General features: G+C 46.4%; 2 protein-coding genes across 5 annotated transcripts in view; one reads left to right on the top strand and one right to left on the bottom strand.

The window, feature by feature from the left end:
• LOC120997021 (WAP four-disulfide core domain protein 5-like) overlaps positions 1–14,824 on the top strand; it is an 884,590-nt gene that overhangs the window by 263,913 nt on the left and 605,853 nt on the right. The window lies entirely within an intron of this gene.
• LOC120997019 (stewaprin-a-like) overlaps positions 1–14,824 on the bottom strand; it is a 184,945-nt gene that overhangs the window by 152,741 nt on the left and 17,380 nt on the right. The window contains exons 2-3 of one of the 3 annotated variants that reach the window (XM_040426930.1): positions 6,595–6,744; positions 4,660–5,066 (exon numbers count right to left, since the gene is read on the bottom strand). The exons of the other annotated variants lie outside the window; for them this stretch is intronic. Coding sequence (XP_040282864.1) covers positions 4,927–5,066; positions 6,595–6,744 — 290 coding nt within the window. The 3' untranslated portion in view covers positions 4,660–4,926. Of the gene's footprint in view, positions 1–4,659; positions 5,067–6,594; positions 6,745–14,824 lie in introns of those variants that run through there. 3 annotated transcript variants of the gene reach the window in all.

Genomic DNA, 14,824 nt, shown 5'->3' with positions numbered 1-14,824 from the left:
CATTTTGGAAAGAGGACACCCCAAGGTATTCTGTGAGGGGCATGGCGAGTTCCTAGAATTTTTTCTTTTTGTCACAAGTTAGCGGAAAATTATGATTTTTTTAAAATAAATTTCTTACAAAGTCTCATATTCCACTAACTTGTGACAAAAAATAAAAACTTCCATGAACTCACTATGCCCATCACGAAATACCTTGGGGTTTCTTCTTTCCAAAATGGGGTCACTTGTGGGGTAGTTATACTGCCCTGGCATTTCAGGGGCCCGAATGCGTGAGAAGTGGTTTGAAATCAAAATCGGTAAAAAATGGCCGGTGAAATCCGAAAGGTGCTCTTTGGAATGTGGGCCCCTTTGCCCACCTAGGCTGCAAAAAAGTGTCACACATCTGGTATTGCCGTACTCAGGAGAAGTTGGGCAATGTGGTTTGGGGTGTCTTTTTACATATACCCATGCTGGGTGAGAGAAATATCTTGGCAAAAGACAACTTTTCCCATTTTTTTATACAAAGTTGGCATTTGACCGAGATATTTATCTCACCCAGCATGGGTATATGTAAAATGACACCCCAAAACACATTGCCCAACTTCTCCTGAGTACGGCAATACCAGATGTGTGACACTTTTTTGCAGCCTAGGTGGGCAAAGGGGCCCACATTCCAAAGAGCACCTTTCGGATTTCACCGGACATTTTTTACAGATTTTGATTTCAAACTACTTCGCACGCATTTGGGCCCCTAAAATGCCAGGGCAGTATAATTACCCCACAAGTGACCCCATTTTGGAAAGAAGATACCCTAAGGTATTTCGTGATGGGCATAGTGAGTTCATGGATGTTTTTATTTTTTGTCACAAGTTAGTGGAATATTAGACTTTGTAAGAAAAAAAAAAAAAAACATCATTTTCCGCTAACTTGTGACAAAAAATAAAAAGTTCTATGAACTCACTATGCCCATCAGCGAATACCTTAGGGTGTCTACTTTCCGAAATGGGGTCATTTGTGGGGTGTTTGTACTGTCTGGAAATTGTAGAACCTCAGGAAACATGACAGGTGCTCAGAAAGTCAGAGCTGCTTCAAAAAGCCGAAATTCACATTTTTGTACCATAGTTTGTAAACTTTTACTCAAACCATTTTTTTTTTACCCAAACATTTTTTTTTTATCAAAGACATGTAGAACAATAAATTTTGAGAAAAATTTATATATGGATGTCGTTTTTTTGCAAAATTTTACAACTGAAAGTGAAAAATTTTATTTTATTGCAAAAAAATCGTTAAATTTCGATTAATAACAAAAAAAAGTAAAAATATCAGCAGCAATGAAATACCACCAAATGAAAGCTCTATTAGTGAGAAGAAAAGGAGGTAAAATTCATTTGGGTGGTAAGTTGCATGACCGAGCAATAAACGGTTACAGTAGTGTAGGTCAGAAGTGTAAAAAGTGTCCTGGTTATTAAGGGTGTTTAAGCTAAGGGGGCTGAGGTGGTTAAAAGGCGGTCAATGTTAAAGGGGCGGGCACTATGGAGGTCACTGTTATTGGGGCAGACACTGTGGAGATCTCTGTTAAAGGGATGGACACTGTGGAAGTCACTGTTAAAGGGGCGGGCACTGTGAAGGTCACTGTTAAAAGGGCTGCCACTATGAAGGTCACTGTTAATGGGATGGTCAATATTAAAGGTGCGGACATTGTTGAGGTCATTGTTAAAGAGGCGGGCACTGTGGAGGTCAATGTTAAAGGGGCGGGCGCTGTGGAGGTCACTGTTAAAGGGGCAGGCATTGTGGAGGTCACTGTTAAAGGGGCAGTCACTATTAAAGGGAAGGCAATGTGGAGGTCACTGTTAAAGGGGTGGGCACTGTGGAGATCACTGTTAAAGGGGCGGGTACTGTGGAGATCACTGTTAAAGGGGCGGACACTATGAAGGTCACTGTTAAAGGGGTTGTCAATGTTAAAATGGCAGTTACTGTGGAGTTCACTGTTAAAGGGGTGTGTACTGAGGAGGTCACTTTTAAAGGGGCAGGCACTGTGCAGGTCACTGTTAAAGATGCTGTCACTGTTAAAGGGGCGGCCACTGTGGAGGTCACTGTTAAAGGGGTGGGAACTGTTGAGATCACTGTTAAAGGGGCGGACACTGTGGAAGTCATTGTTAAAGGGGCGGGTACTGTAGAGGTCACTGTTATGGGGGAAACTGTTAATATCTTTTTACGACACACGGAAACATTAAATGAAATAGATGAAATCTACCCGTGGGAAGCCGGGTCCTTCTGTTAATATTTATATATATATATATATATATATATATATATATAGTGGATATAAAAAGTCTACACACCCCTGTTAAAATGTCAGGTTTCTGTGCTGTAAAAAATGAGACAAAGATAAATCTTTTCAGAACTTTCTCCACCTTTAATGGGACCTATAAACTGTACAACTCAATTGAAACACAAACTGAAATCTTTTAGGTGGAGGGAAGAAAACAAAAAAAATAATGTGGTTGCATAAGTGTGCACACCCTCTTAAAAGTGGGGATGTAGCTGTGTTCCGAAATAAGCAATCACATTCAAAATCCGGTTAAATAGGAGTCAGCATACACCTGCCATCATTTAAAGTGCCTCTGATTAACCCCAAATAAAGTTCAGCTGCTCTAGTTGGTCTTTCCTTAAATTTTCTTACTCGCATCCCACAGCAAAAGCCATGGTCCACAGAGAGCTTTCAAAGCATCAGAGGGATCTCATTGTTAGAAGGTCTCAGTCAGGAGAAGGGGACAAAAGAATTTCCAAGGCATTAGATCTACCATGGAACACAGTGAAGACGTCATCAAGTGGAGAAAGTATGGCACAACAGTAACATTACCAAGAACTGGACGTCCCTCCAAAATTGATGAAAAGACGAGAAGAAAACTGGTCGGGGAGGCTACCAAGAGGCCTACAGCAACATTAAAGGAGCTGCAGGAATATCTGGCAAGTACTGGCTGTGTGGTACATGTGACAACAATCGCCCGTATTCTTCATATGTTTGGGCTATGGGGTAGAGTGGCAAGACGAAAGCCTTTTCTTACGAAGAAAAACATCCAAGCCAGGCAACATTTTGCAAAAACACATCTGAAGTCTCCCAAAAGCATGTGGGAAAAGGTGTTATGGTCTGATGAAACCAAGGTTGAACTTTTTGGCCATAATTCCAAAAGATATGTTTGGCGCCAAAACAACACTGCACATCACCAAAAAAACACCATAGCCACAGTGAAGCATGGTGGTGGCAGCATCATACCAAGGGGCTGTTTTTCTTCAGCTGGATTTGGGGCCTTAGTTAAGCTAGAGGGAATTATGAACAGGTCCAAATACCAGTCAATATTGGCACAAAACCTTCAGGCTTCTGCTAGAAAGCTGAACATGAAGAGGAACTTCATCTTTCAGCATGACAACAACCCAAAGCATACATCCAAATCAACAAAGGAATGGCTTCACCAGAAGAAGATTAAAGTTTTGGAATGGCCCTGCCAGAGCCCAGACCTGAATCCGATTGACAATCTGTGGGGTGATCTGAAGAGGGCAGTGCCCAGGAGATGCCCTCGCAATCTGACAGATCTGGAGTGTTTTTGCCAAGAAGAGCGGGCAGATCTTGGCAAGTCAAAATGTGCCATGCTGATAAACTCATACCCAAAAAGACTGAGTGCTGTAATCAAATCAAAAGGTGCTTCAACAAAGTATTAGTTTAAGGGTCTGCACACTTCTGCAACCATATTATTTTATTTTTATATTTTTTCTTCCCTCCACCTAAAAGATTTCAGTTTGTTTTTCCATTGAGTTTTACAGTTTATAGGTCACATTAAAGGTGGAAAAAGTTCTGAAATTATTCATCTTTGTCTCATTTTTTTACAGCACAGAAACCTGACATTTTAACAGCGGTGTGTAGACTTTTTATATCCACTGTATATATATATATTTTTCTGTCAAAATGGCAAAAAATAAATAAAAAGGAATGTCCTCACAGGTAGCTGCTTTTGATGTTCTGCAGCAGCTGCGGCTGTGTTATAAGGCAGTAATTGCAGCTAGAAGGCACTGCCAGGCACAGCCAGCGACCTCTTCTCACTCCTGGGCTGACAGTTTTCCCTGTCTGCTCATATTCTACACAATCCTTCCTCTGTCTAATTCCGGCATTCCCCTTCTCTGTCCCTGACACTAGAATACAATCCTGATTGTGTCTTTTCACTGTCCCTAAAATAGTTTTCCTGGCAGACCCTGCAAGTCCCAACCGCCCTCATCCACAGCCCAGCACAGAAGGACGTTCTGCTCGCTCTGCTCGGGCCCCTCCCTGTCTGCGGCAGCACTGATTGGCTCATCCATGCTGTCTGTCAGCCCAGGGTCCAATCAGGGCAAGCCCCCCCCCACTTCCTGTCAGGGTCATGTGAGAACCCTTCTCCTTCCTCTTTTTCCCGCTGACACGTGCACTAAAATGATGTTACGTGCCGTTATAGTGGAGTCATCCGAAACAGACCTGAAAAGGGTCATAACGAGTCTGGTTGAGCGCAGTCCTCACCTCTGACCACCAGGACCTCGCCCTGCTCTAGACTGCAGGGTCTAATGTCAGGGTCAATCAGCAGGAATTACATTTCTCGGCCACCAGTAATAATGTAATGCATCACAATGGACGGTCAATGATACATCTCAGTCTCATTTTTCATCTTCTGCTTTATTACATTGATAAATGTCACTATGATCGCTGAGAAGGAGGAGAAATCTGCCTTTAATGGGGGTGTATTCAGACTAAGCACCTGGGGCAGCGGATCCGGCCCTGAGGGTCTTCACCGCTGTCACCTCCAGGTTTATCTGCAACTAGAGAAGGAAAAGCCGCGAGAAGAGAGAATTACTGAGGCTGATGAGCGATGTGTCCTCCGCTGTGATGGACGGAGATGCATCCAGCCGGCCTCACATCACTTATTACACATTGATGCACAGTGAGCTACAATCTATGAAGCAGCATTTCAGTTTTCCTGGACAATCACTGTCCACTTCACATATTCCAGGTGGCATCTCGGATGGGCAATCGGTCAGTGGTGGTGGGCATGTTCCGGGCTTCTCTGGAGAAAAAATGGTCATTGAGTTAGATTTCCAGATGTAACTATAGAAACATAAGACAAAAAGTATCGACACTACATATCCTGAGTGACTGGAAGAGCGGCATCAATGAGAGAACTATCCAGAAAATGGCAGAATAGTGAGTGCAGCTCTGGAGTATAATACAGGATGAAACTCAGGTTCAGTACAGGATAAGTAATGTAATGTATGTACACAGTGACTGCACCAGCAGAATAGTGAGTGTAGCTCTGGAGTATAATACAGGATGTAACTCAGGATCAGTACAGGATAAGTAATGTATGTACAGAGTGACTGCACCAGCAGAATAGTGAATGCAGCTCTGGAGTATAATACTGGATGTAACTCAGGATCAGTACAGGATAAGTAATGTAATGTATGTACACAGTGACTGCACCAGCAGAATACTGAGTGCAGCTCTGGAGTATAATACAGGATGTAACTCAGGATCAGTACAGGATAAGTAATGTAATGTATGTACACAGTGACTGCACCAGTAGAATAGTGAGTGCAGCTCTGGAGTATAATACAGGATGAAACTCAGGATCAGTACAGGATAAGTAATGTATGTACACAGTGACTGCACCAGCAGAATCGTGAGTTCACCTCTGGAGTATAATACAGGATGTAACTCAGGATCAGTACAGGATAAGTAATGTATTGTATGTACACAGTGACTGTACCAGCAGAATAGTGAGTGCAGCTCTGGAGTATAATACAGGATCTAACTCAGGATCAGTACAGGATAAGTAATGTATGTACACAGTGACTGCACCAGTAGAATAGTGAGTGCAGCTGTTGAGTATAATACAGGATGTAACTCAGGATCAGTACAGGATAAGTAATGTAATGTATGTACACAGTGACTCCACCAGCAGAATAGTGAGTACAGCTCTGGAGTATAATACAGGATGTAACTCAGGATCAGTACAGGATAAGTCATGTAATGTATGTACACAGTGACTGCACCTGCAGAATAGTGAGTGCAGCTCTGGGGTATAATACAGGATGTAACTCAGGATCAGTACAGGATAAGTAATGTAATGTATGTACACAGTGACTCCACCAGCAGAATAGTGAGTGCAGCTCTGGAGTATAATACAGGATGTAACTCAGGATCAGTACAGGTACTGTATAATATCTATGTACCTAATGGAAATGTATGTAATGGCAGTAGAGACATTACTTCTAGAGGAGCACACAGAACCTTGTGGAGCTCTCATATGATGACACATGAAGTGCTCACAGGTCCACACTTTGGAACATTAATGTGCTCCTTGCGTTAGTCCTCACAGTCATGTGATGCAGTTACAGTCCTGATAATTGCTGGGCTGCCTGCCACCAGTGAAGCTGAATTTACCTCTGAGATGTGTTTGTGGTAAAGCAGATTTTGGCAGATCAGGTGGAGCTGGTCATGTAACCATACAGCTGTCAGATTCCTTCACCAGGTGACAAATCCTGTCTAATAATGAGCTCCATCTACTTGGTGAGTTTGGTTTCTAATGAACTTACCCTCGATGGGATTTCTGCATAGTCTGTTGCCCTGAAACCTGCAGCACTTTTTTTTTCCAGGACAGTCATCGTCCGATTTGCACAGATCAGAAGGAGGAAATGGAAGACGAAACTTTGCTATTAGATCTAGGGGACATTTTCCAGGTTTCTCTGTAAATAAAGAAGTTGATGTGTCACAAACGTATCAGGTAGTTACATGTAGCCTCTTATAAACCAGATTCAAAAAGTGACAAATATCAGTAATAAACACTTTGGTGAAATGATCCCGTCTGTGACCAGCTTTGTTCTTGGTGGAAAGATTTTCCTTGTGTTGACAGAACTGTCTCATTCAGAAGGACCAGAGGCATAACCAGGGGCGTTGCTGGGGTCTGAAAACATCCGGGGCTCAAGACCACTGAGTGGAAATTTGCATAATAAGAATTAACATACAAGCCAACGTACTTAAAGGGTTTCTGTCATGAGAAATAACGTTCTGCAGCGATGTGCTGATGTCAGCAGTACATAACAGTCTGCTTTATAACTCCCTGCTGCCGCCGCTCTCTACAAATAAACACTTTCAAAATATGCTAATGAGCCTGTAGGTGCTATGAGGGCGTTGCTTCAGCACCTAGAGGCTCGGTCTACTCACCCTTTGGCACGCCAAGGTCCAGTTGATTGACTGGCGAGTTCTCTTCGTTCAGTAAATCCCGTTCCTGCGCCGTCCAGGAGCGCGTCCTTCACTCTCTGCACCTGCGCTGAATACTAAACGGGATGGCGCCTGCTAAGTGAGAGAAGCCGGCGCAGGCGCAGTGAGTGAAGCCAGCAGCAGGAGCGCGTCCTTCACTCACTGTGCCTGCACCAAATACTAAACGGGATGGCGCCTAGGTGCTGAAGCAACGTCCTCATAGCACCTACAGGCTCATTAGCATATTATAAAAGTCTTTATAAAGGGAGTTATTAAGCACACTGTTATGTAGTGCTGACATCAGCCCATCGCTACAGAACGTTATTTCTCATGACAGAAACCCTTTAATAACAGGTTTTATTTCTATGGAGGTTCCGGAGATGGCTATGTACAGCAATCGGCTGTCTCTGGCACTCCGATAGAAAAGAATAGAGGAATTGTGCACATTTCTGACCAGCCACTCCGTCCATTTCAGGTGGGCTTCACAGGATACAGAGCCTCCATTATCGTGATCTGAGGAGGGGGGTTAGAGAACCCATAGGACCCTCACCAATCCAATAGTGGATAGGGGACTACTTTCTTTAACTGGAAATTGGAATAATCTTTTAATGCTGAAATAAAATTTGTAAAAAAATAATAATAATGTAAAGGTGCATTTTGTGTCCCTCGCCAACTCTGCGTACAATTATCGGGAAGGAACAGTTCCGTCCTGATAACTGTCTGCTGCTTGTTAATGGAGGGAAGGACTACATTTACACTTACAGGCTGGTGTCATGGAAGATGTGTGCACACCTTGTACTTGTTCTGCTGATCCGCTACTTGCGGGCTACGCGGGCATGAGTTCAGTCACTTCAGTGCGCGATCCTGTCCTGCGGCGCGTGATCCCGGGTCTCGCAGGATCAAGCGCCGCAGGACGGGATTGAGAAACGAACTGACGGAACTCATGCCCGTGCAGCCCGCAAGTAGTGGATCAGTGGAACAAGTACAAGAGGGTGGGGAGATGATCTGTGGGATTGCCCAGGTCGAATCAATATTAAAGGGCCCTGGAATAGCCAAAAATGCTACCAGCATAACATAACATTCGGGGCACTGGACAAAACATCCGGATGCTTTGACCTAACGACGCCCCTGGGCATAACAGTAAAACCAGTAGATGTTCCATAGCTTTGTCCGTGTGGACTCTTGACAATCATTGAACCCTAACCGTGCAATGATGGTGTTAGTCAGATATAATTCTTCTGACTTCCTCTTTGCTTGGATTGTATATACTATAGGTTGAACCTAGAGATGAGCAAATCGAAGCTGACGAAGTCGAATTTGTTCCGAATTTCAGGAAAAATTCGATTCTGAACGAATGCGAATTTCCTCGTACTTCGTGGTAACGAAACACAATTTTTCCTAACAATGGCAGCTAAAATGGTGGCTACACATGTGAGGACATTGGGCAAGGAACTCTGGGAAGGCGGGATGACCCATAATGCCATGCATGCAGCCAATCAGCAGCCAGCCAGCCCGGTGATGTCACAGCCCTATAAAATGCGGCGGCCATCTTAGATTCTGCCATTCACCATCGTACTTTGTTCGGGGACAGACGTTTCAGGTGCTAGGGAGAGTGAAAGAAAACCTCAATGTGGAAAAAAAGTGTTTTATAAGTGCACGATAAGGATAGGGAGGAATCATTTCACATCAGCTTAGTGCAGGGACAGACGTTGCAGGGGCTAGGGAGAGTCATACAGAAAACATCATTGGGAAAAAATACCATTTAGGCCTCATGCACACGACCATTGTGTGTTTTGCTGTCCGCAAATTGCAGATCCTCAAAACACGGATGGCGTCCATGTGCGTTCTGCAATTTGCAGAACGGCACGGGCAGCCATTGATATAACTGCCTATTCTTGTCTGCAAAACTGACAAGAATAGGACAGGTTATATTTTTTGCGGACCACGGAACGGAGAAACGGATGCGGACAGCACACAGAGTGTTGTTCGTATCTTTTGTGGCCCCATTGAAGTGAATAGGTCCGCATCCAAGCCGCAAAAACTGCGAACCAAAACAATGGTCGTGTGCATGAGGCCTTACAAGTGCAGGGAAAGATTATTTGGGGATCCAAATAGCCATTATACAGCTTTGTCATTCCAGTAATTTGTTGTAGGGGTTCAAGTGTTATGTTGAAAAGCCTTTAGTGGCTTATATCTGTGGAAAAAGAGAAATACATACTCTGTTCACTTCTGCAGCTATATATGGTGAAAGCGTTTAGCGCCCTATTATAGTACAATACGAGAAAAATAGACGCTGCTCACATTTGGTTTTATTTGCGGTAAAAGCGTTTCTTGTCATATTTCTAGAGAAAATGAGAAAAATACACGCAGTTCACATTTGCTGTTATTTGCGCAGAAATAATTTAGTGGCCTATTTCATTACAAAAAGAAAAATATATTTGTCGCTTTTATAGATTTTTGTTTAGTTTAGCTACAAGTATGTCAGACAGAGAAGTGCCAGACCATGCACAGAGGAGTGGCAGAGGCCTGAATGTTTCTGGCGCAGGCACAGGTCGCAGCAGGGTAAGGGGGCACGGCAGCAGGAGTTGCAGCGAGAGGCCTGAGCTCCCGATGTCATCTAGGTGTCTTGACCAGCAACCCAGCAGTTCTTGATTGGTTAACTCGGTCATCAACGTCATCCCAAGTGACATCAGACACCCCCAGCCAACAGTCAGTGGGTTCTTCAGACACAACCCTTTGTTGGCATGGTCCGGGAGCAGGCCCTGTGCCCTCAATTGTCCTCAACCTGCCTCTGTCCTTTTCTGTTCCATCACCGTGAGAAGTATTATATGCTGTAGACTCGGCTGCACTTTTCAGCGAGGAAGAGCTACTAGAGGACAGTCAGCAGCTACTGCCCAGCCAAGACCTGGAGGAGGCATCCGCCGCTTCCTCAACTAGGTGGGCAAGTAGTGATGAGGAGAGCTTGTGTCGCGAGCGGTCAGGCTCCTGACCCAAAGACCATTGAGGAAGACATCAGTGATGTGCAGACACTACTCAATGATAATGAAGCCGATCGCACTTGGGAGCCGGGTGAAGAAAGGGCTTCGTCATCATCAGGAGAAGAGGGTGGCAGCTTGCTAGTGAGCCAGCGGCTGAGCCAGCAAGTAGCTAGCGTGGTCGGGAGTCAGCAGGGTGGCAGAAGTGGGAGGTCGGGAGCCAAATGGGCACGAGGTAGAACACCCGCTTTGCAGCAGCCTACCTGTCCAGAAAGGAGTGGTGCAGGAGTTCATGGAGGCAGCGGCAGTAGCAGTCAGCCAGTGAGTAGTCTTGCCCCCCCCCCATGCCATCCAAAGACCCCCCTCCCCTAAATAGTGCCATCCACAGATCCCCCTCCCCTAAATAGTGCCATCCACAGATCCCCCTCCCCTAAATAGTGCCATCCACAGATCCCTCTCCCCTAAACAGTGCCATCCACAGATCCCCCTCCCCTAAATAGTGCCATCCACAGATCCCCCTCCCCTAAATAGTGCCATCCACAGATCCCCCTCCCCTAAATAGTGCCATCCACAGATCCCCCTCCCCTAAAAAGTGCCATCCACAGATCCCCCTCCCCTAAATAGTGCCATCCACAGATCCCCCTCCCCTAAACAGTGCCATCCACAGATCCCTCTCCCCTAAACAGTGCCATCCACAGATCCCCCTCCCCTAAATAGTGCCATCCACAGATCCCTCTCCCCTAAATAGTTCCATCCACAGATCCCTCTCCCCTAAATAGTGCCATCCACAGATCCCTCTCCCCTAAACAGTGCCATCCACAAATCCCCCTCCCCTAATCAGTGCCATCCACAGATCCCCCTCCCCTAAACAGTGCCATCCACAGATCCCCCCTCCCCTAATCAGTGCCATCAACAGATCCCCCCTCCCCTAATCAGTGCCATCAACAGATCCCCCTCCCCTAAACAGTGCCATCCACAGATCCCCCTCCCCTAAATAGTGCCATCCACAGATCCCCCTCCCCTAAATAGTGCCATCCACAGATCCCCCTCCCCTAAATAGTGCCATCCACAGATCCCCCTCCCCTAAATAGTGCCATCCACAGATCCCCCTCCCCTAAACAGTGCCATCCACAGATCCCTCTCCCCTAAACAGTGCCATCCACAGATCCCCCTCCCCTAAATAGTGCCATCCACAGATCTCCCTCCCCTAAATAGTGCCATCCACAGATCCCCCTCCCCTAAATAGTGCCATCCACAGATCCCTCTCCCCTAAATAGTTCCATCCACAGATCCCTCTCCCCTAAACAGTGCCATCCACAGATCCCCCTCCCCTAATCAGTACCATCCACAGATCCCCCTCCCCTAAACAGTGCCATACACAGATCCCCCTCCCCTAAACAGTGCCATCCACAGATCCCCCTCCCCTAAACAGTGCCATCCACATATGCAGCATACGGGTAGGTTACCCGACACTGCCATATTATATGTGAATCTCCCTTTAAGAAAGTTAGGCCTGTAGCAGGCAATTCATATTTCAGCCAGCAGAGGGAGCCCCCAGTTTAGTATAAATAGGCCAGGGCCTAGCCTAGGAGTTCAGTTGGAAGTTTCTAGTTCAGAGTTAGTTCTGAGAGATTCAGGACTCAGTAACCAGTGCAGAAATTGCACCACTGGTGTGGAGGGTCATTCCCACCCAGTTTTCCAGGTTAAATATACCTGAGGTACTCTAAGTATCAGCCTGTCACTAGCAAGTGGGACAGAGCCTGTCACCAGGAGAGAAGGGAACCTCTACAAAACCTTTGCTCAAGGGTTATCACCGTGATTTGGGTGTCTGGACCTTGAGAGTATTGCCTACAGCCAGGAACTAAAGCAGGAGAGAAAGTAAGTGTACCCCTGCAGAGAGAGTAGTTGCCTGAAGTATATTGCTGCATGTAGAGTAAGAGGAAAGCCCTGATTCTAGGAGGCCTGTCTTGAAGATAGCCTTTTGCGGCTGTGATTAATAGCCTGAACCACTGCTAGGACTGTATTGCAACGTGTGGAACATTCTGGAGCTGTACTTACTGACTGTTCATGTGTCTTCAAATACCTTCAGTAAAGTTATCCTGTTATTCAAATATAAGGATTCCTCAATTATTCCACCTATCACTACACGGTGTGCCACCGTTCAATTGGCACTGGCGTCACGACATTCATCACCTGCCTGTTCCAGTGCTGACCCGATTGAAGACGACAGTGAGTCCCAGGTTAGTGGGTTGCCCTACACTACAAAGCCCAGCATACCTAAAGCTACACTACTGACCCCCTGGGACACTGCATCGCTCTTTTTGGCGTCACAAACAGGATTTGCATGCTTCTGGAGTGCAGAGAAGTGTGAACTGTGTGCTTTAACTATTCCACCACCGTATTGCAAGGACTGTACCCTTTATTTCGAAGTCGGTGGATTACAATTGTGCCTGGGAAGAGTCGGAGGCGCTGTGCTGTGTTGCGCTACCCCCAGGGAGAGAGAATTTATCAACTTGTCAACACCCCTGCTTGCCGTCAGGGAATGGTGACCAAGATGGCCGCCGGCCGCCTGGAGTAAAGTTTCCCGCGCTGCTGAGGACCTTCGTGGGCGGATCCTTCTAAAGACACAGGGAATCCCGCCCCTCTTCATCATCGCACCGCCGCGGCCCTGCTTCTTCTACGTCAGCAACGTCACTGCGCATACAGGACGTCCAGAGTCTCGCGGGACTTGGCCTGCGCAACCCCGGCGATACCGGTAAGGACTTGTAACCGGAGGGAAGGGGATTGTTCCGGCCCCTCTAGTCGCCAGCAGCCGCATCTTAATAAACTAATATGTCAGAACCGGGAGTTCCCGAGCAGCCGGCCCCGGGAGAGCTTGCGGCTTCTAATCATCCTATAACCCCCAACATGATACCCTTTACTATGCCTTACTATTTTGGGGCCCCATGGTTCCCCCGCTATAAAGGGGAGGCCCATACCTTAAGAGACTTTAAAGAAAAGTTGCTGGCATTATTCAAACTGTACCCAATAAATGCCGAACAGCAGATGGAAATCCTGCTAGCACAACTGGAGGGGGCTGCCCGCAGGGAGGTATTATCCTGGCCTGCTGCTGAACGGAGTACTCTAGAGCAGATATTCACCCGCCTCAGGGCCACTTTTGAAACAAGGACTGCCTCAGAGATAAAGATGCACTTCTTTGGCAAGAAGCAGAAATCCGGTGAGTCCCTCCGTGACTATGCCCTATCACTTCAGGAGGCTTTGGGGGCTGTAATCCAGATAGATCCCAGGGAGGCTGATAATCAGGACCAGACCCTGAGGGAACAATTTATCACAGGGGTGTCTAGTGAGCAAATAAGGACTCAATTAAAAATGCTGTCAGCCCAGCACCCTAACAGTACCTTTCTGGATTTTAAAGAGCTGGCCATAAGAATTCTGGGGTCAACAGTATCTACAGAGTTAAGCACCCCACCTGAGTCACCGGCCTGCAGGCCAAAACCGCTTATCACTAACCAGGTTGAGGCCGGTCAAGCTGTTCAAGCTTCAGTTACCGATACTATTGCCATGCTGACGGAACGGGTAAACCATCTCACTAAAAGTTTAGAGAGAGTGTGCAGAAAGATAGAAGAATGGGAAAAACCCCTAATGTCAGAGGAAGAGTTCCTGTCACCTCCTAAGCCATTCTCACCTCCATACCAAGAGACTCACCCCAGGGATCCTGGGAGGCGTAATAGAGATCGTTCCAAGGACCGCAAACGGCCCGTGTGTAAATACTGTAAAAAGGTGGGACACACAGAATCCACGTGCTGGCAGTTAAACGGGCTACCCTCGAGGCTGAGGACCACCCCTCGAGAGGTAGAACATTAGGTCCAAAAGATCCAAGTTGGATGCCCCGGTATGTAGGATCCCATCCTAAAATCAATGTAGAGATCAACGGGGTCCCCTTTGAAGCCCTACTAGATACTGGGTCCCAGGTCACTACCATTCAGCTGCCCGCCTTTGAAAAATTCTGGGACACCAACCAGTTAACCCAGCCGCCTGAATCCTGGGTGGAGATTATCGCCAGCAATGGCAAGCCAGTAAAGGTTCATGGGTACTGGGAACCCACTCTGCAGGTGGGAGAAGCAACCTTGCCTCAACAGGGGGTGATAGTAGTACAAGCCGGCGACAGAGGAGGACATCCTGTCATTCTAGGCACCAATGTCTTCTAAAACTGTTATTCTGAAATACTTGCCGTATTACATCAGACTTTGCCCACTGCTTCCTCTGCATCTAAGAGGGTGATTCAGAAAACCATTACCGTGTTAAGTGCTCAGCAGAGGTTTGCTAATGGGAAAGGAGAAATTTGTACTGCCAGGATTAGTGATATTAAGCCTGTGACTTTGCCTCCTAATTCTCAAACTCTTTTATGGTGTCGTGCTGTCCTGGGAGTCCAAGGCCAAGATTATCCAGCCCTGGTGGAACCAATCCAGATGGAGAATTACCCTTATGTGAGAGCTGCCAAGTGCCTGGTGAACGTCTCCCAAGGTAAAGTACCTGTCCGTCTGATTAACCTGAGTGATCAACCTGTTGCGCTTACTAAGCACTGCCCTGT

Source organism: Bufo bufo, chromosome 4 (genome assembly GCF_905171765.1).
Source record: "Bufo bufo chromosome 4, aBufBuf1.1, whole genome shotgun sequence".
In the NCBI taxonomy this organism is placed as follows: Eukaryota; Metazoa; Chordata; class Amphibia; order Anura; family Bufonidae; genus Bufo; species Bufo bufo.
This window is presented reverse-complemented; position numbering and strand designations above follow the sequence as displayed.